General features: G+C 43.0%; 1 protein-coding gene across 9 annotated transcripts in view; it reads left to right on the top strand.

Moving 5' to 3' along the window:
- The window catches only part of ntng2b (netrin g2b), an 82,965-nt gene extending 64,828 nt beyond the window's left edge, over positions 1-18,137 (top strand). For 4 of the 9 annotated variants that reach the window (XM_053854082.1, XM_053854073.1, XM_053854074.1 and 1 more), the window contains 28 exons: positions 109-368; positions 484-546; positions 624-672; positions 764-838; positions 908-970; positions 1,052-1,132; positions 1,210-1,272; positions 1,350-1,415; positions 1,481-1,534; positions 1,606-1,680; positions 2,867-2,950; positions 3,016-3,099; positions 3,186-3,245; positions 3,319-3,387; positions 3,465-3,509; positions 3,578-3,658; positions 3,729-3,797; positions 3,860-3,925; positions 4,002-4,064; positions 4,138-4,203; positions 4,282-4,362; positions 4,429-4,476; positions 4,545-4,610; positions 5,553-5,651; positions 7,599-7,673; positions 10,628-10,795; positions 14,089-14,223; positions 17,064-18,137. In XM_053854082.1, the coding sequence (XP_053710057.1) occupies positions 109-368; positions 484-546; positions 624-672; positions 764-838; positions 908-970; positions 1,052-1,132; positions 1,210-1,272; positions 1,350-1,415; positions 1,481-1,534; positions 1,606-1,680; positions 2,867-2,950; positions 3,016-3,099; positions 3,186-3,245; positions 3,319-3,387; positions 3,465-3,509; positions 3,578-3,658; positions 3,729-3,797; positions 3,860-3,925; positions 4,002-4,064; positions 4,138-4,203; positions 4,282-4,362; positions 4,429-4,476; positions 4,545-4,610; positions 5,553-5,651; positions 7,599-7,673; positions 10,628-10,795; positions 14,089-14,223; positions 17,064-17,278 (2,423 nt within the window). In that variant the 3' untranslated portion in view covers positions 17,279-18,137. Of the gene's footprint in view, positions 1-108; positions 369-465; positions 547-612; positions 673-763; positions 839-907; positions 971-1,051; positions 1,133-1,209; positions 1,273-1,349; positions 1,416-1,480; positions 1,535-1,605; positions 1,681-2,866; positions 2,951-3,015; positions 3,100-3,185; positions 3,246-3,318; positions 3,388-3,464; positions 3,510-3,577; positions 3,659-3,728; positions 3,798-3,859; positions 3,926-4,001; positions 4,065-4,137; positions 4,204-4,281; positions 4,363-4,428; positions 4,477-4,544; positions 4,611-5,552; positions 5,652-7,598; positions 7,674-10,627; positions 10,796-14,088; positions 14,224-17,063 lie in introns of all 9 variants that reach the window. The other 5 variants (XM_053854077.1, XM_053854076.1, XM_053854079.1 and 2 more) reach the window with 5 other exon arrangements.
- Positions 18,138-26,256: the final 8,119 nt, after the last annotated feature.

Raw genomic sequence — 26,256 nt, 5'->3', positions numbered from 1 at the left:
ATATATATATATATAGTCGTCTTTACACTCAAAGATCGCCAAAGATAATGTAAGACCAGATGCTGCTGACTGTACTAGTCTAGAATTGTTTTGTGCCATGCTCATCAGATGTGAAGGCTTTCAGTCCTGTACACGGACATAACACTGCAGCAGAGCACGTGGAGGAAGCACAAAATGAAAAGAAAGACCACCACAGAGGTATCTTCGATGGGCATGTAAAACTAAAATTGGAGTCGTGTGTGCTGCCGCTTTGTTACCCAGAAGCTACTTTTCAGTTCTGCTCCACGACTCAGAGGACCACATTCACACCACACGCGGACAGAGAACGTCGTCAGAACATGTGGAGGAAAGTAGAGTCCATGAGAGAGGTACTTTGAGGAGAGGCAACAATATGTTAGTCTATTATGTTTCAAATTAGCAGCGATAGAAATGAGCTACGTTTTTGCTAATGTGGATCATTACCAGTTTCTCACGTGGATCTAGATCACATTGATGAGGCTCACGGACACGGATCATCAGAGCATCAGGAGGAAAATCACAGCGCAGGTGAATAAAGGAGAAGGAAAATTAGATGCAATTTTGTTAACGTGAACTGTCATTATGGCGTGTCAGTCTCCCACCAGCCCCACGAACAAAAGAGTCACGCACCATCATTCGAGCTGGAGCGTGGAGGTAAACTTTAATAGACGCAGGGGACGTTGGAAAGATGTTTGCCATGAGGAGAGACAAATCAGCTGCAATGTTTGATGGTGGTGAATTTCAGTTTCGCACGTGCCCCACTTGTACGAGACCCATGAACACGCCCCGCCTGAACGTGCGGCAGGCGCTTCAAAGACAGGTAGAGTTTAATAATAGTATGTTTCAGGCAACATATTGCTTGCTCTTATTTGTCATCATCATCTGTCAGATTCCCACCAACATGAGGTTCATGGACACTCATCCATGCACGGGGAGGAACACCTGAGAGAAGGTGATAAAATATGTTGTCGCTACTACAGACAAAGAAAATTAGCATCTGATATTTAGCACACCTTTCCCACTGGTTTGCAAGCTAACCACAGGTCTGAGAGCCACAGACTTGAGACTCATGAGCGTGACAGGTCCTCGTCTCACCGTGTGGAACATCAGACAGGTAACCCAACCTGCAAAACCCAGTGGGAGCTCAACAGGAAAGCATGTTTTCATTCTATTTCAAATTCAAACTTTCAGTTTCCAAAAGTCCTGAAGGCCGAGAGTCTCACCAACACCACACACTTTCCAAAGAGCATGCAGGTGACAAAACCAACACCAGATCACCTCAGCTAGAGTAGCTCACGACCATTTTCAAACACTGATGATTGCGGTGTCAGTTTCCAGCAATGGTGGTGGACACATTGCACACGGGAAGGATGACCGTTTCAATCATCACCACACAGGTATTTCGTAGTTGTAGAACCCGTGAGATTCACTGCCTTCTTCAGTGGAGCCTCATTATTGTCAGACATGTCAGCCCCTCATCATGAGCCTCGCAGTCACTCGAGCGATCACAACACAGGTCAGTCTCAGCAGAAGATCGTACACTCAGAGACGAGAGCTCAAATGTGATGCTGTGCTTTGACATGTTAGACAACAGCAAGTCTGCGGGTCATGCGCACCACGGACACCACGAGGAGGAGAGTCATGAAGAAGATCACCGCACAGGTATCCTGCCATCGGTTGACTCGAATATATGAAAATATGAAAGTAGCACAGATGTTTGAATGACTGACGCTCATGGTGCGTAGTGATTTGGTTTTGGATTAAGAGAATCTTCCTCATAATAAAGGTTTTAAAAAAACAGCAGCAGTACTGAACTGCGAATAACAGTCCCTCTCCCACCTAATTCTCTTTCTGTGAAACACTGCCAGCTTGTGGAAACTGAATTACTTCCTCAAGTCACATGAAGATCGACGTTTCAGAGCATAAAATGAGGGATGAAATTTAGTCAGACCTCCAGTTTGGCTAATTCGTTTCACGTGTGCACAGGTTCGCTTGACTGATGTCAGACTGTGAGAAGTGATTTGGACCATCTTGTGTGGACTGGAGCGTAGCACATGTAGCCGGTGATCATGTCACGGTGCTGTACAATGCTCACCTTTATTTAAGTGCCTGCCGAGTTCCAAGGCCGAATGTGCCACGTACAGAAGAGGAGGAGACGTTGCTCCGTGAATTATTCACATTCCTCACCTGCATGTCAGTCGGGCCAACAAGCATCACCAAGCCGTTGCCTCAGTGTTCAAATGTACTCAGGATGTTTTCAAAGAATGACCTTTTTTAATATTCTCACATTCTGAGTTGACTTTCTTGCAAGTTCTTTCAGCATCAGGGTTGTTATTGTCAGCTATTATTGCTGCATAAACACCTTTCACCTCAACAAACTCTAGCACTTGTTCGACTGGAGCTGGCCAAGTCAAAAAAAGCCCAAAGTACGCTTCAAGGTTTGGTTTTAAAGCCTCTTAAAACCAGCTCTTTATAAGGCTGTTTGCGGTGCTTTCATATCTCTATTCACTCTGGCACCATCCCACAAATGTATTTAAGGAATTCCGGGGCTGTGTCATCGCGAGCAGGTGGAGGCAAAGACTGTTGTCAACACAGATGTCCTTGCTTGTATCCTGATTTGTCCCACACTTATGTACCGTTCCCTCGAAAACGCCAGCGTCCACTGTCAAAACCTATTAAAATATTTGCACGTACTGTTTTCAACTTGTAGTACAAAATTTGCTCATTGATTGGTGCCATGTATTGTTAGATGTTAATCCCAGCAGGATTAGCGACCCATCTGGGTGCACTTTAGTGTACTGCGGACGCAAAGCGAGCCTTCGTACTGAGCTGTTTCCTTTCTTGTCAGTTTCTCATGAGTCTGATGGTCACTTGCGTGGAGTACATCGACACACGTCATCTGAGGGAGCGCTCAGCAGTGTCTCACATGATGGCAAGTATTCTAGCAACATTGGGGGTTATGGTTAGGGTAATGGTGCCATACCAATGTATCTACAGCTTTCAGGGGTCATGGACACACATCATCTGACTATCAGGGTGAAGGGCATAGACATCAGGATGATCATGACAGTAGCAAACACGGTAATGTTGTAGTAGTTGATTTTATTTTAGCGAGTTTGCAAAACATATTCATGCATTGAAATTGTCTGGTTGTCAATGTTCTGCAGCTCATTCACATGAGAGTCATGGACACGCACCCCCTGGGACTGAGGTGGAACACGTGATGGGTAACTTTGAAAAAGTTGTGCAGTAGTATTACACATATGTGTTGGATCTGAATGTGTGACTTTTGTCTGGAAGTTTCCCACTTGGGACATGGCCAAGGGAGTCATGGCCATCAAGTGCAGGATGTGGAAGAAGACAAGATGGGTATCAAAGCTAGGATGTCGACAGTAGTAGCAGTAGTAGAGTTGTTGCTTGTGCTTTATTGTTAGTTTCTTACACAGGTTACAGCCATCATGGAGTTGGGATGCCTGAGACTGACACAACAGGTATCAGACAAATGAACGTACTGGCATATCGCAACTGTAGATGTGCTAATGGTCATTGTGTCTATTAGGTGAGGCCAATGAGGCCCATGGGCACACACATTCTGAGCCCAAAAATATGAAACAAAATCATCACACAACCTCACATAGTGGCAAGTATCATTTCGCAACTGCATTTTGTCTAAAGAGTTTGTGTAAAACGTAGTAAATGGTGATTGTCAGGTTCCCACATTTCTGCTGGACATATTCACGGGACTCATGGAGACACATCTGAGGTGGAGGACATGACAGGTATCTTCTGCTACTGTGCTAGTAGTCAGTTATTTGTGGATTTGTGATTCATGCTTAGCTAGTTTTCCACACAGGCCACAGCATACATGGACATTCGTCACCTGGGCATGAGGCTGGAAGCCATTTAGGTACAGGAAACACAGCTAAATCAAACACTTCACTGGACAGTTTTCCTTAAAGACCTGCGTTTGCTGTGGCTGGTAGATTCCCACAATCATGGGACCCCTGGTCACACGTCATCGGAGCATGACCATGGTGAACAAGAAGGTATCTGGAAGATAAAAAGAAAGTGAAATGGACCAGTCGTAGACATGCTAATGTGGCTTGTGTTCATTGTTAGTTTCCCACGAGGGCCACAGCCATGAGACTCTTGGGACATCGGGCCATGGGGTGGAGGGCACAACAGGTATAGAAGTTGATAAACATGACGCTGTTCTGATTGGGACAGGAGGCTTCAGATCAATATTTGTTTTGTCACGATTAGAGCAGCACGGGTCCATGAACCATGAACATCATGGGCATGGAACATCACACAAAGTCCATCTAGAGGAGAACCATGGCGAAGGTAAAGTGGCCCAGCTACAAACCAAAGAGTAACATTGCGCTAACCACTTCCACCCATGGTTGTCAGCTTCCCATGGTCCTCACCACAGAGTAGCTGGGGAGCACGGGCACTGGGGTGAGTGGACAAGATCACTATACTTGCAGGGCAGATCCATTTTATGGTGTCTCTAATGACTCTATTAGTTTCTCATCACTCACACGGTCATGAAGATGAAAGCTTGGATGGGAATCAACATCATGGTGCTGAAGGTAATTATCATAGATGTTAGTTGTCGTAGTAGTACTTTCAAACTGTAGTCGCCCTTATTGCAACATCATAATGTTTATTGCCCCTTTAATATACCGAAGCAGGGGTTTATTTTAGCTTATTACATTTAAAAAAGGTTTTTTTTTGTTGGTTTATGGTGGAAGTCATGGTGATCTTATCTGCGTTGAGCCTCCACTGGTGAAAACTCCATCAGTGGAAGTTTTCACTCTGCCTTTTGTCTTATCCAGAGTATTCCAAATAAAACCTCTATCATAGTTAAATGAAATGTCAGACCCAGAAAGTCCTTGAGACTTTTTCATTAAGTTCCTTCCTGTCAAATACAAAAAAAGGTTTTCAATAAATCCACTAAAATGCAATATAATGTTCCTCAAGGTTCCATTGTTGGGCCTTTTTTGTTTTGCTGAAAACCATGCTCTCTAGAAACTAACTGCGTTAACTAACTGCGTACATGTCAAGTAGCTGCCGATTATCTAACACCATTGTTTGTATTTCTAAAATTCAATTGGTGTTTTGCAATTCCCAAGCAAATTGTGTCCTTTTCCAATGACACATCTTTTATAAGTATTATCTCATCTGACATTCTAAAACTTCTCAGATTCAGAATCAGGTCCCAACATTACACAGCAGGAATTCCAATGAGCTATTTGACAGTCCTTTAGTGTTCCACACATACAAGCGCACGGCTCTCTCTTTTCAATTTGTAGACTTCATAAAGTGTTTTTGTATTCATAAGACAAGGCAACTCTTCAAATCCCCCATGTCCTTATTTCGACCCCTCCCTCATGTGCAGAGCTAGAATTCTCTCCCGTGAGGTGTTGTGCTCGTACGTGCTAGCATGTGTTCTATTGGCTTTGGTGGTGCAGCCTGAGATAATCTCTTTAGCATCAATACAGATTGATTTGTGAGCTGTTGCTCCTTTCTAGTGCACCGTGTCATTGAAAACCCAGAGAGGGAAGGAGGGAGTCATGACTTGCTGGAGCCTCATGGGAAAGAGGATGACGACGGCAAACACAGGAGAAGAGGTAGAATTTGAATATGTGGCCTTGTAGAGAGGTGATTCCTCATTGGTTTTGATTTGGGATTCAAAATTCATTTGGAAAAGGTCAAAAAGTGGAGCTCGAAGTAGGGTCCCAGGGCTTCGCCCGGGGTTGTTGGAAGACGTTAACCAGCACAGGTGCACATTTTAACATTTGATTTTAATATTGAATTCATAAGGCTTCATATTTGCAATTAAATATTAATGGATCATCACCCAACATTAGAACGAAAAGATTAATAATCATATTGTTGGCATGAGGAAGTCGAGCATTGGCTGTTTTTTTACTGGACATAGAAGCTGATCTCTTCATACAATATAAATAAATGAAAAGGATATACATTTTTTGGAGAGATTGAAAATGAAACCTGAAAAACAAAAAATATCTCAGGTTCAAGAGTTCAAAGGGAGCCACACGCTCAAAGATTTAAGCTAAGAAAAAACAAACATCACGACAAGCCTTTTGACAGCAGGAGTCTCAAAGGAAAAATCATCTTGACTAAATAACAGGATCATGTAACCGGTCAGGGACGAGTGAGGACGCCTCCAGGTTCCATCAATTTAAAAAAAATTTCATAACGCCCTGTTTTACTTCCTCGTTTTTCTGTCAGATCAATTCTGGATTGACTCCGTTCTGTTCCAAGTCACAGTTCAGGTCGGGCTCTCACCACACATGAAGTCTTTTGGACTTTTGGTCTGAGCATGTTTAACATTTACAATTGTCCGCCTGACCGTTTTCAGAGCCGAATTTCTTGAATAAGTCACATTAAACACACCCCAGACATAAGGAGTCTCTCGTCAGATTATCTTCTAAGAGTTACAATAATCTCTATCTTGGTCAGGAAGGAGCAAAATCGGAAACAAAACAGCCCCATTATTCTTGTGCGTGGCTCTCTTTACCCTGAGGAGGTATTAAATGAGATCAAGACACTGACCTATCATCTCAAATAGTCACGTCAAGAATTGTTTGCGTCACAATGTTTATCATGTTAGCAATTCTAAAACGTTCAACTGAGGCAACTAAGTCACACATTCTGAAGGTGGATCGGCTTATATAGTGGATAGACCTCAACGATCCCAAAATAGGAACTCAGTCAGTGAACACGACATTATCATATCGTCTTTTAAACAGGAGCAAAAGTCTTTAAAACCTTATGTAAAACAACACTGTTCAGCTGAGAGTTGCTCCGGAAAAGAACTGGAACGCTTTCAGCTAACGCATATTTTATTGACTTGTTTGAATTTGAATTTATATGTTTGCAAATAAACATTCGAGAATAATGACTCAATGTTTTAAGGAATCTATCAACAATCTGTCACTAGATTGTCTGTAGACAGTTGTTTCCAGTGCAGGAAGAGGAATAGATCGCCTCTTTTGAAATTGTGTTTTAGAGGAATAAGTGTTCACTGGAGACTTTAAAAGAACATTCTATTTTGTTCTCCCCACCTTTTCTCTTCCACTGTAGAGGATATTTGAGCCATCATTTTCTCTACCAATGTCCGAAGACATTTTTACGAGCAGTTTGTGTGCGTATCCACAGACACCCAAAATGTAGGGTTTGTTTTTTAAATCAACTAAAATTAACCTTATGTAATGATAGCATACCCGTTTAAAATCCAAATTTATGCAAAATTGTTTAATATTGTAGTCATAATGTTATCCATTATGATTCTTGTCACTCAGTTTTCAAGGTTGTCTTGTTAAAAAACATCTCCTCGTCCAACTGTTTGTTTGTTATTTAAGTGGAGTCATTGTTCAAAGCCGGTGAGGAAACACTAGCTGAAGATGCTTCCAGTGTAGACCCTTCGTAGTTGTCCCAGCAGCTCATGCTACTGTTTGCAGCCCTGACTAGAGCCGATTAGGGTGAGTTCATAGTGCAGGTAGAGCTGCTCATGATTTTTCAAAAAAAAAAAGACCCTTCATCCCCTAAAGGGCTTCTGAAACTCCTGACCTCAGGAGAGCCTCAGGGCAGACAGTTGTTTGGAATCATATACGACGATTTCAAAGGTAAGCGAGCCACAAGCAGCTGCCCGGCATGTGATGTCGTTCTCCTCTGTGGGCCCCTTCCTCTCATCCTTTATGTTTCTCATTTCCCATCTTTCAACGATTCTCTTGTGTTGTTGATCAAGGTAAGTTTCCGCACGTCTACATTCCCAGCACGCCGCCGAACGATCGCAGACATTGACATTTCTGTTCATCGATTCCATGAAAGCTGCTTGTTAGCTAAACACCACGATATTCCCTGAAACGCATGGCACACTCTCCGGCGCCGGCAACACTCTGCTCCACTCAATAAAACTGTCCGCGGTTAACAATTCACAACCTGATAAATACCAATAAAGCGGCATCTTGACTGGTAACGTTAATTTGGCCAACGTCGTCCCGTTGCCTCTCCAGTCTGTGGAGTAATTGGCCATTTATATTTCATTAGGCACTTCTTTCCCCCCACTGCCGGCACGCCGTGCTGAGAGAGGCACTTTACGCTTCTCCTCTCGCTGGCTTCCTTTTAAACCGCCTCATTAATTATTCAAGCGCCATCATCAACCAAACAATAATAAAATAATAATGTAACGCCTGATTAAACAGCTAAACTAAGACTTTTTAAACGTGCGTTTAAACATGTATTTGCATAAACATGGCTGGTAATGGCCCCTTTAGAGGACACCGGTGCCTCGCAGCCGTCTTTGGAAGCCAAACTTCTAAAGCTTAATAAAACCGTAATTAGGCTCTTGCTGAAGAGAAGACAGTCATAGGAGGAAGGTGGAGCAGTGGCCTGCCACCTCTCACTGAACCGCAGATATAGTGATGGGGAGAAAGCCCAAGGCATCGCACGGATTTAAATCGTGAGGCGCAACTGTATTTCAGAAGCTAAGCCGCTTAACCGGTCAGGATCACTGGCATCAGGTGTTCTGTTCCCTACATGCCTGATCCAAGTTGAGCTTCACAAGATGCTTGCCAACCATTGTCATGGTAAAAAAAAAAGCAAAAAAGCAAACAAAAAAAAAGTCTTAGCTTGAAACGTTTGCTTTCTATGTTAATGTTTTGTCTGGTAACCAAAATAAATCTTGAAAAACGACACAAACGTGTGAGGAAGCTGCCCGACATCCCGTGACAGCAGGAACACAATGATCATGATTTGACCGCTATTAAATAGCTGAAAGCGTGAAGGTGGATTCACACCAAATGGATTTCAGGGACACATGCTTATTGCACCCAGGTGGTTGCTCCCAGTGGCAAAAATGAGGTTCATCTCTAATGTCATGATGAAAAAAGTGTGTTTTTCTACTGGCGGTGGGTCAATGCAAAGTCAAAATGCCGCATTTGTAGCCCTCTATCTACTGTGGAAGCACACTGACGCCACCGGCTCTGGGTGCATCAGATCCTTCAGAGGAGTTCAGTGAGTCAGTGAAAGGCAGCCACCGCTACTATCTGATCTTGTTGATGAATTTTCCCTCCTTTTCCTCGCAATATGTCACTGAAGTCTGGGCTCGGATTGGTTAACACTCCACAACTTGTCGCTGAAGTTCTGATTTTGAAGTTCAGATGCCCCTGAAACGCAGTGAAGCTGCACTCCCGTCGCACACCCCGCTCCCATAGTTTGGCACCTCTACATTGACCTTACATGCTACTCAGTTGCTTTCAACGTATGCATCACCTTTACTGTTCTAACTTTGATGGACGGTCAGGTGACTGTAGCACTAAACTCAAATTGAAACCTGCCCAAATAGAAGGCAGGTGGCAGCGATGTTCTACTGACTCACACAATGGTGATCCAGGACACCAAAGTTTTATCTATTAGCAACAGTTCCTTGAAGTCAGTCAACTGTTTTCTAGTTGTCAGCCTCACTATGAGAGATCCTGAATGCTAATTCATCCACAAAAGTCATTGTCTGTTGAATTACTGCTCGTAAAACCTGACTTGGTTTGTAAGTTTTTACTTTAGCTATCTACAAAAGCTACATTTTTTTAAGAACCTCAATGCTTCGACAGATTATGCCGAGGAGGATTCGGTCAAACTCAGTTTATTGTAGATGAAGGCATCAAAGTGTGAAACAGAGATCTGAAATAACCTCTAAAGCAGAGGCGGGCAATTGAGCTTCCTGGTCCATACTATAATCTGTGACGGTTGTGAGTAGCCGTCATGCCAAAAGAAAGACGGCAATGACTGAAACATGACTGAAGAAAATCCTAAATATATACTTAACCAACAAGGACAAAATGGATCTAAAAAGATTAAGTGTAAGTAAGGATTTTTTTGAAGCGTTAATATGACATGAAGCATATAAAACAATTAAATCAAAATAAAACTATGGACCAGGCATTTAAGAAAGATAAAAATGAAATTGTTGCTAAATACAGATTTTCTTATTTATTTATTTATTTTGAGGAACAAATATGGTGTTAATAGAGGAACATGTCATTAGTAATGGTTATAAAAGAAACAACAAAATAGTACTTTTAGTCTGAGGGCCTAGAAAATGCAGGCAAAGGGCCACGTATGGCCCCCAGGTCCGCGCTTTGCCCAGATCTGCTCCCTGGATTATGATTCTCTTAATCGCTCTAATGTAATTAAACTCCCAGACAACATTTAACATGCTGATGCTCACACACCTGCAGCTAGCAAGCGCTAAACCCGCTTTCAGGCCGCTGGAATTCCCATCAGTAATCAGTGTGGCGCGGTGTAGCCGCGTCAGCAAAGCTGCGAGTGTAGTAATGGAGAAGGAGTGGCCTGTCTTTATTGAGCCAATATAGAGACAGAAGGGAAAGTCATAAAACACACAAGCAGCCATTTATTTCTTCATTGACATCTGGAACTTCCAGACTGATGCAAGTCATTTCCTCCCGTCGGTTAGAAAAATAAATAAATAAATACTGTAACAACGTCCATTCATTATTCCTCCTTCCCTTTTGAGCTGAAGCGTTGCCGTCTCTTGAGAAATACCTTTGTCTTGTCTTTGCAGACTGTGAGTGCTACGGTCACTCGAACCGCTGCAGCTACATCGACTACCTGAACATCGTCACGTGCGTCAGCTGCAAGCACAACACCAGAGGCCAGAACTGTCAGCACTGCAGACTGGGATACTTCCGCAACGCCTCCGCTGAACTGGATGACGAGAACGTCTGTGTCGGTTAGTGTGAGCAGGAAACAGTCGTCTGTGGCGGCAGACAGGACGGTGCTGTGCCGGCGGAAAGGCTCCAACGGCTGTTGGTCATTCATCGCTCAATTAATGGGACAGCTTCTTCCTGTTATCAGAGGTCGGGTCGCCACAGAAGGACGAGGCCAAGATTTGCCTCTGCCTTGTATTTTAGTGTGGAAAAGTGAGGTGGAGACATGGTATCTGGGGGGTTTCACACCACAGACCCAGGCCCAGATGGGCCAGAGCCTGTTTATACACCGTCGCTGCACTCTCCGGTCCCAAATGTGTCCACTTGTAGACTGTTGTCCGGGATGCTGCGTGGTCACGTCTGGCAGTTGCGATTGGATTTTTTAGCAGAGTTTAACTGAGTAAATGGAACTTCAAACAGATTACTGGGTGGCACTTTTAACCACACGCCAGACATTTATACCAGCAGTTTAGCAAGCATTTGTCTGTTGCGCTTCCTGGTGTGGCCACAGTCGCATCCTGATTTGCTGACACGTGCGACCTTGCCAAAATCAGAAAACGGACACAGAAGGCGGACACATTTGCTACCTGCAACTGACCTTCATGACTTGGAAGACTAGCAAAAAAAAAGCCAGGGGCCGTTTGAGGGTCAGAGAACTTGTTTTCAGGTTTTATTTTCCGCAACAACTGATCAATTGTCTTGAGATCAGTCAAGATGGAAAGCACTGGAGAAAAACAAAAACATTTGTCAAACATTAAAGCAGATGTTCATCAGTCAAATAATAATCCAAAACTCGTACATTTTCAAGCCAGCAAACACCCGTAACACAAGTTTGCTTACTGTCACAGCCAAATATCTCCACGCTACGTCTAGACGTTTGTCCTTCTGAATACCGAATAGTCAACGCAACGCCTCACCGTTGATTGTTGCCAATAGTTAGGTTATTGTTGCTGTGGCATGGCTTACAAGTGCAGAAAGATATGACCCCATCCTGGTGTCTCAGTGCTTGGGTTCATGACAGAAATATCAGTGAAAGAAATCCTCAAAGGGAGCTTGTGTTAGCAACATGGCTATACGTCTTGTTATGTCACCTTCTGCCCCTGGTGGTCACCCAATCGCTTGTAATATTCTGGGGGCCACATGGACTCCTCCGTTTCTTCAGCCAGGCGGGGGTTTTCTATGCTCAGGGAAGTGTGGGCTGATTTAGCTTCCTGTGGTCTGGGCACTGGAGTCAGCAGAAATAAGCCCACATTAGCTCATCTGCCGGTGCAGTGACACATTGAAACCAGTCCACACCAGCATCTCTTGAGAAACCAACCTTCCAACACAAATGGATTTCCGCACTAATTTGAGCCAGCGCTCCATGGCTCTCAGCGTCTCGTCCCAATATTAATGCACGTGACCCACAAACACAGATACCAACCGCACTCTTATGTAACCCCAACATTCCTGGCTCACTTGCAGGAATATTTTATCATACATTATTTGGCTAATGAAATTATTTTAATCCGTTGATGAAGGAAGAGATTCATGGAACAATCAGCTCAGTATCTCACTAATATATATTCCTGAAATTACTTCATCATTTGTCTTTAATTGATCCTCTCCCACTCGTGATTATGCTAGAAGATGCTGTGGATTTCTGCAGAACTGCTTGCTGAGAAGTCTTCCAGCTCATAGACAGGTCCACAGTTTCGAGAAGTGACTCTGTTTCTTCCTGAAACTTGCCTCTCCCAGAGTCCTCCTCTGAGGTGAGCAGCCCGGTCGACGGAGAGGCTTGAGACAACCCCAACTCTCACCTTCCGATGGGCCACGACTTTACTTCAGGTTCTCCCAGATGGAGCTTCTCGCTTCCCGGACAAGGGTCGAGTGATTAACTCTGCACTGGGGCCACATTACTTAATGACACTGGTGTGAGGGTCACTTAATTAGAAAAGTGGCATTTAGCTGTTTTTCCTCCGCAGCAGAGTGACATTCCTAAATGTCATTTGTTGGTTAATGGTTTCATAAACAGGACGTAACAGGGAGAGAAAATAAAGAGCGGCCATTAAATTATTGGGTTTTAAGTAGTGGTGGGACTTCAACGAGTTAATAAAGATTAATTCATTACAACAAAAATGTAATTTAATTTAATTTAATGGAACAGTTTGCTCTCCAGACAACAGGGAACCTTTGTCAGTGCAGGAGTTCCTGCTCCACTGATCACACTGATGCACAAGACACGTGGCAGCTAGGATGATAAGAACAACAACAAACATGGAGGAATCCCTGAACAAAAGCAAACAAAAGCATCTGTTTGCTTTGGTTCAGGGAGGGTTTTCACTACACAATGGCCAGGGTTTCCACTACTCTGAATGGACTTGAAATTCTTATAACATTGAAATTCTTGTCCAAATATTTTCAAGACATTAAAAGTACTTTAGTTTAAATAAGGTGATATAAAAACTTGAATATAGCCACCATCGTGATTTATTGTGCTGTTGTCAAACAGATTCATGTATGGGTCAATAATATACCAAATTCATTCAAATTGAAAAATGTGGCTTCCTGTGGCAAATATTCTTATACCATTAAACTGCCATTAATTGAGATTAATTAATCATTTCAATCATCATTTTTTTTATTGAATCCCACCCCCATTTTGAAGAAGAAAATGTAAGGAAAAAATGGACACAATATCTTAATGAGACATATTTTGTCAAAAGACTATTGAATAAAACTCAAGAAATGTGAGGGAGAAGAACTCAACTGTGATAATAATAAAGAGCAATGTAGAAGCCACATAGATGCAAGCAGAGGCCGCAAGGGGCCCTCGGACTGCGCTCGCACTGTGATCTCAGTTACTCTGCAGAGAGAACTCATAGTGTTGCTCCTACAGACGGCAGAGAGAGTCCTCAGGACTGAAGGCAGTTCACTGCTCTGTCCTTCCCTCACTGGAGAACAATATTCTGGTGTAGACCTGATGGCAGACCCGCACAACATCAGTGAGTGGACGAGGATATCAAATGGAATTTGCAGAATTTCTGGTTCTAACAATTAGAATACCACTTCTGAAAACTTTTGTTTTTGTTTTAAATGTTCACTTCCATGTACGTCTGGAGCTTCTGTCAGCAAAATGCCTGGCCATGTTTTATGACTGTACATGGCTCTCTTCACGTGGGCAAAAGAGTGATTCACAGTAAACCCACCACAAGTGACTTGTCTGAAAAACGTAAACGTCCAATATCCATCCACGAAACTGAGCCACAACGCGATGGAATGAGATGGCAGTGAAGTGAAGGTGGATCGCTGAGTCAGCTTTCTTTCTCTTTTCCAGAGTGCAACTGTAACCAGATGGGTTCTGTCCACGACCGGTGCAACGGAACCGGCTTCTGTCAGTGTAAAGACGGCGCCACGGGGTCCAAGTGTGACGACTGTCTACCAGGCTTCTACTGGAAACAAGGCTGTTACCGTGAGTAGAGAAACGAAGCAGACGTGTGGCAGCTCTGCGGCGCCCTTTTACCGAGCGGAGGTTCATGCACTCTGGCACTTAGCTCCTGCCTCTCCCAACGGCTCCTCACTCCAAGGGGAATAGATCATGCAGCTCATTAGCCGCATCAGCTGTTCCTTTAATTGATGACAGTGTCACGCCTCAACCCCATTACAGGCCATCGCCTTCCCCGACTGTTCGCCACTGAGTCAGGGCCCTGAGACAGACGAAGCCTTCTCCACATTCATCCATCTCTGCTCCGTCTCTTGCTTTATGAGAGGAACTATTTGCTTGACATTTTGCTGGAAATAACCCAACACGACGGGGACAATTATCACAGACGCCCGAGAGTGTTTGCTGGTGTAATTATTTCTTGTCATGCCTCTATGATCCTTTATTTTCTGTGGGAACAGTTTTAGGTCACATTCTTGCTTACGCATCATACAGACGTATTTGTGCCACATTCACTTGAGCGGTGTTTTTCAACCTTTTTCTAGCCACGGCACCTTGGTTCATTGAAAAAATCTGAGGCTCACCACCAAAGGAACCTCGGCTAAAGCGCACTTGTGCTTAAAGTCCTATAGAAAATCTCTATTCATTTCTGAAAAACTGTAGCTACTGACACTTGTTGTTAATTTGCCAGGCTATTTTCAGAAACAAATAGGAGAAAATGTATTTGTTTCAAATCTGTCCAGAAAGGGGCGGGCAATATGGCGAAATATATATCATAATTTATTTATTTATTTACTTACTTTAAATAACTGTTTCGATTTTATCGCTTCTATTTTGATTTTTCTCTTTTCTTTTTTATGATTTTATTGTAGTTTTGAGTTTCCAGACAAATCCTTAGCATTCTTTGCCTGAACTTGCTTCATAAAAACAATTCTTCTTTCTCTCTTCACATTTTGCAGCACATTTATTTTAATTTCTCGCCAACTTTTAAACCACAAAGCAAACTTTGACAGTCCATGAGTATCAATAAAGTTGTGAAGTGAGACGTCACGTTAGCCGTTAGCTCTGTTAGCTCTGCGGGGCAGACAGTCTTTGGCGTTGCGGCTCCGACAAGGATCCCTCCCTCCATGGTTCTGTGGTGAAAGTGTGTGGTCAAGTTAGAGGCGCATCAGGTTTAAAAACAGCAGGAAGTTGCGCATGTGAGCGGCTTCTTGGCTGTCACTGCGCACCACAGCAGCGCTGCTTTGACTGACGGACAGATCAGCGCATCAACACACTGTAGCTCTACAGTAGAGTGGAGAGAAAGAATGTCAGTGAATCCATGTGATCTCCTCACCTTGGTTGCTCCTCAACACCTTCTAAGTGTCATGATTTCATGTCATCATATCGCCCACTTCTGTCTCCGGACACATGATGTGAAACTGGATCATTTTCCCACGGCACACCTGACACTCTCTCACGGCACACTAGTGTGTCGAGGCACCCCGGTTGAAAAGCACTGCACCTGAGCATCCGTATCACAAGCTTGTGCTGTTGTCCCTCAGAGCAGAAAATGTAACTTGTCTTTCCCGATTCTGCTCTGAATTTTCCACTTTAACTTACGTCCTCGCCTAGCACCACTTTGAGTAGATGCCAAGCCTAGTTTGCATTTCATACACGTCATGTAGATGTTCAGGCTCTAACAACAAATTCATTTTCAACTTTTTTTTATTGTCAGTGACTGAGTAACTATAGTGGTGTTTATATGTTAAAACAGATCCTTTGCTTAGCCAAGAGAGAGCCAGTTGAGCCTGAACCCAGATGCAACATGCTGTAATACTCCAAATAAATAAGAGTCTTAACAGCTGAAATTTGTTTTCCTGTTAATTATCGAGGCTCAGTTATAGCAGAACGCGTCTTGTTTTCAAAATGCATAACGCATAAATCATGTTCCCTCAAATTCCCATCCATCTGCATCATTTTATTTTTTTGAGAAGTTTTCGGTTTATTATTGACGTACATGACTCCATGGGTGTAAAGGTCAAGGTTTGAAAGTATTCAACTTTGTACGTAATGATCTTGGCTTGCGTTGGTTCTGATCTAGGTTTTGGTGCAATTTGAATCCCCGTAATTTCTGGACTGTAAGCTGCTACTTTTTCTTGTGGTCTGAACCCTGCAGCGTATACAACAGCATGGCTGATGCATGGATGAGCCTCGTCTCATCAAACTGATTAAATCACAGGCGTTTTATCGACGTGTTAAAGTGTTAAAAATGCGTTGTTTAGTGGGTGGGGCTAATACTCCGGCGCTCTCTTTAGTCCGGGATTTACAGTACTATTGAATTTCGTGGATCACATAAAATTTGATATCGACAAACGCTGTCCTTCAAATACGACGTTATCGGGATTGTATTATCTGTGTTTCGACTATAACATATCATCATATCATATCCCATCTCAATTATTATGTGAATAATTGAGTTGTCTCAACTCATTCCTTCAAAAAGCCTGATAATTCTTGAGTAAACATTTTCAATAATAAAGGATTACAGGTGTTTGTAATTTCTTATCATGGTCCAAGCCATATCAGGTTAGTATTTTTGTGAGAAGAAACAAAGTCAGTCCGCTCAGTTTGACCAGAATTTCCAATATTCAATCTGGAAAGCAAATTGAATCCACTTTTGAAGTGTAGTTTACACCAACGTGAGTCATCAAATCTGCCGTGTCATTATTTGAACATATTTAATGTAACAAGTTGACTTTGGTCTCTTGCTTTTGAGTTATATCCAAAGCGTATTAAGTTTCATATGACTGGAGTCAATTGATTTTTAAAAAATACTTGTGATTTCTCCTTGTGGCTGTCACTCTAACTCTATCTCTTCCCGCTCACAGCCAACGTTTGCGACGAAGAGATGCTCCTGTGCCAGAACGGAGGGACGTGCTACCAGAACCAGAAATGCATCTGTCCTCCAGAGTTTAAGGGAGTACTGTGCCAACACTCCCGCTGTGAAGCGGGCAAGGACTGCAACGCCGCCTCCACGCCGCACCTCTCCACAGCCACCCTGCTGCTTTGCACTCTGCTAGCTCGCCTACTGACTCCCCACTGAGCCACAGAAGCCCCCTCAGACCATGAAGTGTGTTTATGTACGTGAGGCGAGGGGCTGACCCTTCGTGGGAAGGGGCCAAAAAGGAAAAAAAAAAAAAAAAAAAAAAGCCATGGACCCTGGAGAACTCACTGCTGCACTCACATAAGCACTCACTACACTGACACACCTCACAGGACTGACAAGTCTGTGCTCAGGTAAAGAAGGACAAGAGAGGCGGGGGGGGGCAGTGAGGGTCCGAGGCGCCGGCTGAAGACGGGAAGTCATACCAACCACTGTTCCCTTTATTTCTGAGCAGGAGCAATGTGCATCCAACCAAAAACGCATAAAGAACACCCAATCACTGAGGTTCACTACAAAAAAAAAAAAAGGAATGGCTGTCGTATCCACTGGAACGGAACATTTTATTTCCTGGTTGAGGATGACGTCGGAGAGAGGAGAGGCGCTGTGCACGTTCCACCCCGCAGCCGAGGCCTACGCACCAATAGAAACCAGGTTTCATATCCTCTCCCAGAGACTTGATTTTACATTCTGCTGCAGTCCTTTTTCAATCTTTAGTCATTGTATCTAACGTGCCCACTAACAATCGCTGAGATTATACATATTATATCCGGGGGGGAATATAAAAGATTTAGTCACTACTATGGTTGTAATAGGAATGAGTGATTGTTGCCACACATAGTGAGATTTAACTTTCACACAGTATTCAGGAAAGAATTTATCGACATTTATCAGAGGTCTAAAAAAAACAATTAAAAAAAGAACATGATATGAACCACGTATCAATATTATATGACATTATTTGAATATTTTTTGTAGAAATTATTTTTGTTTGGAGTTAAATAAATGATACAAAATGACATTTGCATCTATTCCAAGGAGCTTTTTATTACACTGGTTGTAAATCTTTGCAGTAAATATGACTGTTATTTGCCTTTTCCCTTGTATTTTTTTTCCTTACTCAAATGTCTGCGAACACACGCTGTTACCGCTGTCTCTTTTTAACAGGGTAAGAACAAAAAGAAAAAAAAAGGAAAAGACAAAACCATCACTCACATTGCTTTACTTGTTATATTTGTTTTGGGACATGGTGTTGAATGCTCATGACAAATTATTTGGAATTCCGACACTGTCTGACAATCACAAAGAAGTGCTGTCCTGTGAAGAGAATATAAATGGCTTTATGCTGACAAAGGGGCCTGTATCTACATGACTAGTGTCGCTAGCTGCCAGGATCATTTCAGTTCATTGACCAACACAGGGATGTAAATAGAGTGGTTCCACAGTAACTATATTCATACAGGCACAGCTCCAGTTCAAGCTTTTTCTGGTCATTTCAGCTCAGTGATGAGAGGTTATCATTACTTGGTCAAGAATTATAGCTCGGTATGTGGCGCGCTCACATTAAAAATGCTGTCAAGTTTCATTGAAATAGTTGTTTGCAGAGAGTGTGCTCTGTTGCACTTCGCTTCCTTAAACTCTTCTATCCATTTGAATTTTGGTAAACTGTTCGCAACTTTTCCTTGGTCAAAGTTACAGGTGGAATAACCATATGACCCTGGTTCGACCTGGAAACGGTATCTCTTTTGCTACTGTACGTCACAGAGGTATCCATCAGTTCCGCCGTGCCTTCACCCTCTTCTTCGCCTCTCTTGTACACACTTGTATTTGGTCTTCTCCGCTTGTACACTTCAGACCGCTTCGTCCTCTGCGGAGACTCCATGCTAGCTCTCTCTCTCTCACACTAAACTGAAGGCTGAGTCCAGGTGAAATCCTAATCCCGCCTTGAATCCACACCAAAATAAAGCCTGTTAAAAAGCCCAAACTGCAATAGTAGGGTGACTTACGTCTGGATGGTGATTCGTTGCTTGTGCCAATTAAAATCTCAGTTTGACAAAACCGTCGGCGTGAATGTCCCAATGGAAAGTGGTCGCTTTCCAGAAGTCTAACTCTCAGCTTCTTTTCCTGAAAGCGACCACGGTACGCCAGCAGATAAACATTGCTTCTGCTCCGACTTTTGGTCATGACAAGTTTTTTACTATGGCTTATTTGAACAAACTTATGAGCCATGTTTTCTCTTATTTCTTAAAGTAATGTACCCCCGAGACTTGAAATGGAATCAGAGTGGACTGCAAATGTCAAAGTACTTGGTTAGCACCTCGTGCTACATGGTCCACAGATGTCTTTCGAGGTTTTACATGTTTCGTCACTTTCCATTTTATGGATGATTTAGTTGAAATGAAAATTTCAATCATCAATTCCACACCTCACTGATGCTGCAGTTCTCCGAACAGTGTCTGAACTCTCACTAATAGAGAAGGTGAGAAGGATGACCAAGCATCCAGGAGAGGCTCAGCGAAGAGCTGCTGCTCAGGTCGTGAGGACCCTTGCGTCTATGGTTGTGAGACTTGGGCAGCGACTGAAAGAAGCGTCAACCAGACTGAGCTTCCTCCACAGAAGTCAACTGAGAAGTGGCGCTGCAGTGCAGCTGGCTCTTGTTAGGACTGCAGACTACAGAAAAAGATGTTTTCAGTAGATCAGTCAGGATTATTCTCATTTGAATGTTTGACACCAGTTTTATTTGAATCGGTATTTATAAGCTTAAACACCAACATTCGTGCTACAATTCTGTTTTTTAAACTTCAGTTTTCCATTGATGAGTGGCATGTTGTTCCTCCAGAACTGAAGAGACGGAAGTCTTGGTTTTGAATTTAAAATGTTTTTCTTAAAGTCCTTACTTGTCTCCTTACATTACATTGTGGCAGTAAAATGCAGAGCCGCCAGTTGCTTGGTGTTTTGTTTCATGCCAAGTCGGCGTAATCATGTAGTTTATAATCCAAATCTAACTGATTCAACTGACAGCATGTGGTGTATTGGGAACCTCATTCTCATCGATTTGACTCCTGGCTGACTCTTCAGGAGAGAGTCTTGGTATTCCTCACCCAACTTCCACAACCCCATTTAGAATAGCGATTTTCCATTGGCGAGTCAGCTCAGGTAGACGCCGGATAAAGAGACATGATGCTGCATTACGCGCGGATACAGTCGACATCTGGGATAAAAGCCAGACTAAGCCCGCGAGAAATGACAAGACAAGGATTGTGCTATTACTCTTCCCTCTGTGAGCTGTATTAGTTATTCTGTGTGTAGGGCTCATCCCCTCTGAGCCCGAGTGGTGTCAAGAAACCAGACTTGGGAAGGAATAGTTTATGGGCGCTGAACAGTCCGTAGAAGAGCACATCATGGAGGATCAAACAAAAGGCAATACAAAGAAGCCTGGAATTTATATAAAAACCTCCCTTTTCTCCACTGGATTGAAAAACTAGAAGGAAAAAGAGGTTACATCTCCACACTGGCTTAGGAATGTCTTGGTATTCCTCAGTCAGAGGTGAGAGAATCACACAGGATCAGTGCCCCCTCTTGTGGTAACTTCATAATCACGCAGGCAGATGACACTTCATTCTCAGAAAAAAATCGGTTTTTTTTTTTATCTCAAATTGAAATAGAGGAAAGAAAAGAGGAAACAAATGTGGAAATATGTTGAACTATTTCTATCTATCTATCTGTCTGTCTATCTATCTATCTGTCTATCTATCTATCTATCTGTCTATCTATCTATCTATCTATCTATCTATCTATCTATCTATCTATCTATCTATCTGTCTATCTATCTATCTATCTATTTATCTATCTATCTATCTATCTATCTGTCTATCTATCTATCTGTCTATCTATCTATCTATCTATCTATCTGTCTATCTATCTATCTATCTATTTATCTATCTGTCTGTCTATCTATCTATCTATCTATCTATCTATCTGTCTATCTATCTATCTGTCTGTCTGTCTATCTATCTATCTACCTACCTATCTATCTATCTATCTGTCTATCTATCTGTCTGTCTATCTATCTATCTATCTATCTGTCTGTCTATCTATCTATCTATCTATCTACCTATCTGTCTATCTATCTATCTGTCTATCTATCTATCTATCTATCTATCTATCTATCTATCTACCTACCTTTCTGTCTGTCCGTCTATCTATCCATCTATCTGTCTGTCTGTCTGTCTATCCATCTATCTATCTATTTATCTATCTATCTATCATCTATCTGTCTGTCTGTCTGTCTGTCTATCCATCTGTCTATCTATCTAGCTATCTATCTGTCTGTCTATCTATCATCTATCTACCTATCTATCTATCTATCTATCTATCTGTCTGTCTATCTATCCATCTATCTGTCTGTCTGTCTGTCTATCCATCTATCTATCTATTTATCTATCTATCTATCATCTATCTGTCTGTCTGTCTGTCTGTCTATCCATCTGTCTATCTATCTAGCTATCTATCTGTCTGTCTATCTATCATCTATCTACCTATCTATCTATCTATCTATCTATCTGTCTGTCTATCTATCATCTATCTACCTATCTATCTATCTATCTATCTATCTGTTGATCTATGTCGGCCTCTTGTAAACAAAAGTAAGTCAGTATACACATCTATTGTTCAGCCTGTAACTTGGACTGGGTCTAACACGGGGGTCTGAAACTTGCAGCCCGGGGGCCATTTGCAACCCACAGGATGCAGTTCCGTGGCAGGCCTCTAGGTGTCCAAGTATCAAGGTGTAAAAGTAGCAAAGGTGAGGCCCCAAGAGGGCAGTCCCTCTTTGTCCAATGTGAGATGGTTAAAAAAAAACATTGTGCGAGTAAATTCCCACAGGCGAAATATGTGCTTGGTTATATTTTTCACCCTGCCTTACAGGAGTAGATGCTCCACTGATCTGAATTTTCCATGTGCAGGTTTGGTGGGATGACCAACATGGTATTCAAGACTGGCAACATGAGTAAGGGGATGACTTGTTATCCTGTGATGTGAAGTGGTGGAAGCCACCTTTGTGTCACATATTGGCTGTCCGTGGACTTTTCAGCCCATTATTGGTTATGTCAACAGTAAGGTGGCTTTAAACCCCTTGGCGCTGGTGGGACAGAGTCAATGGAGTTTGAGGCCGAACCCCTCGTGTGTCTCACTTTGGTGAGACGTGAAACGCATGGATCCTCAACATTTTCTTGTTCCTCAACAATAATAAACTGCAAGGTTGTCTGATGCCACCCGTCTCACTGTGGTTCGACTGCGGTTCCCGTGTTTAACAATCGTCTCCAGTGACTAAAACAAATCGGACACGTCCCATTAATACGCTGCTAATCAAAACTATTACCCGCCTGAGCGCGCTCTGACAAATGCCATTGAAGCTGCCAAACCATCCCGATACTCAAGACAAAACCGACTCATTATTCGCTGCAGCCTGTTACTGCACAAAAAAAAAAACAGAATCATCAGATCAACCTGAGTAATGAAATGAAAATGGAGCGTCTCCTGCGTTGAGATGAGAGGAAGCTGCGCGATACATAAAGGATGAATGAGGGCAAACGCATCAACAGAGGGCTCTTTTAAATAGCTGAATGATGAGAGCAAATGAAGTTGAATGTGTTTTTCACTGGCTGATTTATCTCTTTGAGGCCTTAAAGACATAAAATATTGCTGCTGCAGACGGAAATATAAACACCAATCACTGCATCTAACAAATCGGCTCATAAACGGAGGATCGCAGCAGCTGCCAGCACTGTATTTTCACACTGGCAAACTGGTTTGGCGAGGCTGTTTTCGATTCATCATCTTTGTGCTACTTCCCAGCTGTGTGTTTGTGCGCAGCGGTGGAATTCTCCCGGGTCCTTCGCGCTCCCATGTCATCATTGCTGACTTTTGTGTCTGGTCAGGTGTGACTTTGCTTCAAGGAAACACACGCTGGCTCCCGCGGGTCCTCCAGTGAGGCGCCCAGGCAGGAGTCACATGACTGAAGTGCTGTTGTTGTGTATCACGAATAGTAGAGGCTGTTCCATCACTGAGACCAGATCCACTTCCAGATATTGACCTGTAAGTGTCAACTATTCAACAGTCACAGAAAACCTGTACCAAAGGCATCACATATTACCTGGGCTTGAGACGCACCGAGGTGAAGAAAATCTGCTAAAGCGGCACTAGCTGTGTCACGTCTCCTCATTGAAGGAAGAAGTCTGTGAATAATGTCCTGAGGCTCTGCATCCCTCTCCTGCTGCAGGGCAGCATCCGCTTCCCTAACTTCCCTAAGGCCTCTCAGATCACCCTGTGTATCCCGCAATCTGACCAGTTCTGTGGCAGTCACCCTCCCCGCACCATCTATCTACCTACCTATCTATTTGTCTGTCTATCCATCCATCTATCTATCCATCCATCCATCCGTCTAGCAGTCCGTCTGTCTGTGTGTCTGTCTGTCCATCCATCCATCAATCTATCTATCTATCTATCGATCTATGTCGGCCTCTTGTAAACAAAAGTAAGTCAGTATACACGTATATTGTTCAGCCTGTAACTTGGACTGGGTCTAACACAAGGGTCTGAAACTTGCAGCCCGGGGGCCATTTGCAACCCACAGGATGCAGTTCCGTGGCTCAACAACAGCACATTGCTACCTACACCCCAGTACACCATACTCCAACTGCTGTTCCGCCCTTGGCTGTGTCCATGAATGTGCTAATATTGATTATTTCTCATGTGGGGGTGGGAACATGATGGTCCTGGATGCTGACCACTGTTGGTTACTGTTTGATGGTCTCAGGTTGGTGACCATAGTCCGGCTTCATGTGCTGCCATGATGTGCCCTAGCGCCTGTTATTTCAGATATACAGGTGTGTTTTCATGAGAGCTCTGCAGAATATCCAAATACACTTTTATTTCTCTATAATTTGCACCATTTAATTTTCAATATTTTTCAGACAAACAATGGTTCAAACGTGAAATAAATAAATGGCGTATTTTAGATTGACTTGGATCAGCAGTCTGTTTAGGGAACGTATCGTGAGGAAGTCAGATCTTTATTGTCTTGGTTAAAGATATATGATGAAGCTGGTCAGGCAGGTGACGATCTAAGGGGCGACCCAGATGAAAGTCTTGTTACTTGGCTGTCGGCGTCACCTGCCCACGGCCTTCACTGATCACAGTATTGGATCGCATCAGAGTGTGAAGCAGCAGGAATGAGGATCAGCACATCTCCGTCCGAGCAGGAACCATCACTAACCCTGTGCCAGGGGTGAGTCTTAGGGGGGCATGTTCTCCATGATAAGATCAGTCCGCCTCCAAACCTGTGTGTCAACAAAGAGCTATTCAATGTTGAATTCGACCTCAGCGAACACCAGCTAGCCGTTAGCTATTAAACCAATATGCCATTAGCCTTTAATTCCAAATACAGGCACCAACATCAGTTACACCAGGGGTCCTTAACCTTTTTGACCACAGGGCCCACCTTTGCCAGAACAAATGGGCCCTTGGCCCATTCAAGTTATGGAACTGAATCTTTCCTCTTGATTTCATTTGTTTACACGTGAACAAACCAAAACCTTGTGAAATGACATGAAACCATGTGATCATCGCAAAGACATTTGTCGTAGAAAAGTCCAACCAGCTGCAGAACCAGGTGCAAGTCATGTTCATCGGCATCAGACTAGTGAAGGGAAAAGTGTAACATGAGCGTCGAGGTCTTCACACTGAGGCCAACAACACAGATTTGGTGACTCACCTGTTTCAACTGTGGCTGATTTTTCACGTTTCCATATGAACCAGAATTATTCAGGGATCCGTCACGTTGGGTTGTCTAAAAGTTTTGGGCTCTTTCACTGAAACATTGTGTTCCAACTTTGATGCCAGAGCATCAGTGCGGTGAGAAGTAAAAAAAAATACAAAAAACATTGGCTTAGAGATTCAACCCTACTCACCATTTTCTGTCCAGGGATCGTTCAATCCAGACTGAAGAAAGATGGTGGACTGAAACAGGAGCTGTCGAGCTCTCACCGCTCGGACTGAGAGAGTCTCTGTGGGGCCGTCCACTCCACTCCACTGAACTCTGACCAAGACTTCTCTGCGGCCTGGCTCCTCCTGTTGAGCATTGACAGCAGTAAACGGGACGAGAGATCAATCAGTTGTGATCAGAATCCGAACAAACTTGAGCAGCTTAACTGCAGCCCAGTGACTGTATCCGTCACTTGGACGCCTTGGCTCAACATGCTGACTTAAATGTGCATGTTGGTCTGCGCACACTGTTTATTGCTACATTTAGTTCATCTTTTCTTAGATCCATGTCCAGTTGGGTTTCTTTGACTTTAGTCGTACAAGCATGTGACTTAAGATCTCAGGACCCACCTTTTCCTGGTCTGTGGCCCATTCAAGGAGTAGAACATGTATACATGTACATATATTCTATTCCTGTAAACATACATACATACATGTAAACAAGCCAAAACCTTGTCAAATGACATTAAACTATGTGATCAGCGCCAAGATATTCGTCATGGAAAAGTCTAACCAGCAGCAGAACTAGGTGCAACTCATGCTTATCAAATTTACCCAAGAAAAAAAGTGTTGAGAAAACTGGAAAAATCTGTACGTCATGAATAAAATAAATATAATAAAACAATGTCTAAAATCATAAAATATTTTCTTTTCAAAAATAAACTCTTACAGGTAAAGTGTAAATGAGAGTACCGCAATAAAAAACTGCTCCAACAGGTGAACAGTTTTTACTGTTAGGGGCAACATCACTTTTTTTTTAATCATTTTTTCTTTTCAAGCACTTCTCTGCAGTTGGTAACTATCACAGATTTGCAGGTGTCAAGCCAATTCAGAGACACACTACCCCCACCATACGTGGCTCATGTATTACGTCTCGCAGCCCAGAGGTGCTCCTCCCGGTGCTCCTCCCGGTGGTTGATGGACTGATGTTACGATTTTGTTGCATGTATCCTGCTGTCTGTGATCTTTATGTGGTGTCTGTGATCTTTATGTTCGTCTGTGATTGTATGTCGTGTCCAGGTCTGTGAGAACAGATATTTCATCCATGCTATATGTCTCGTACTGTAGCATGTTTGACAATAAAGTTACCTTACCTT

Source organism: Synchiropus splendidus, chromosome 1 (genome assembly GCF_027744825.2).
Source record: "Synchiropus splendidus isolate RoL2022-P1 chromosome 1, RoL_Sspl_1.0, whole genome shotgun sequence".
Classification (NCBI taxonomy): domain Eukaryota; kingdom Metazoa; phylum Chordata; class Actinopteri; order Syngnathiformes; family Callionymidae; genus Synchiropus; species Synchiropus splendidus.
Note: the sequence above shows the minus strand (reverse complement) of the source record. Positions and strands in the feature narration are given on the sequence as shown.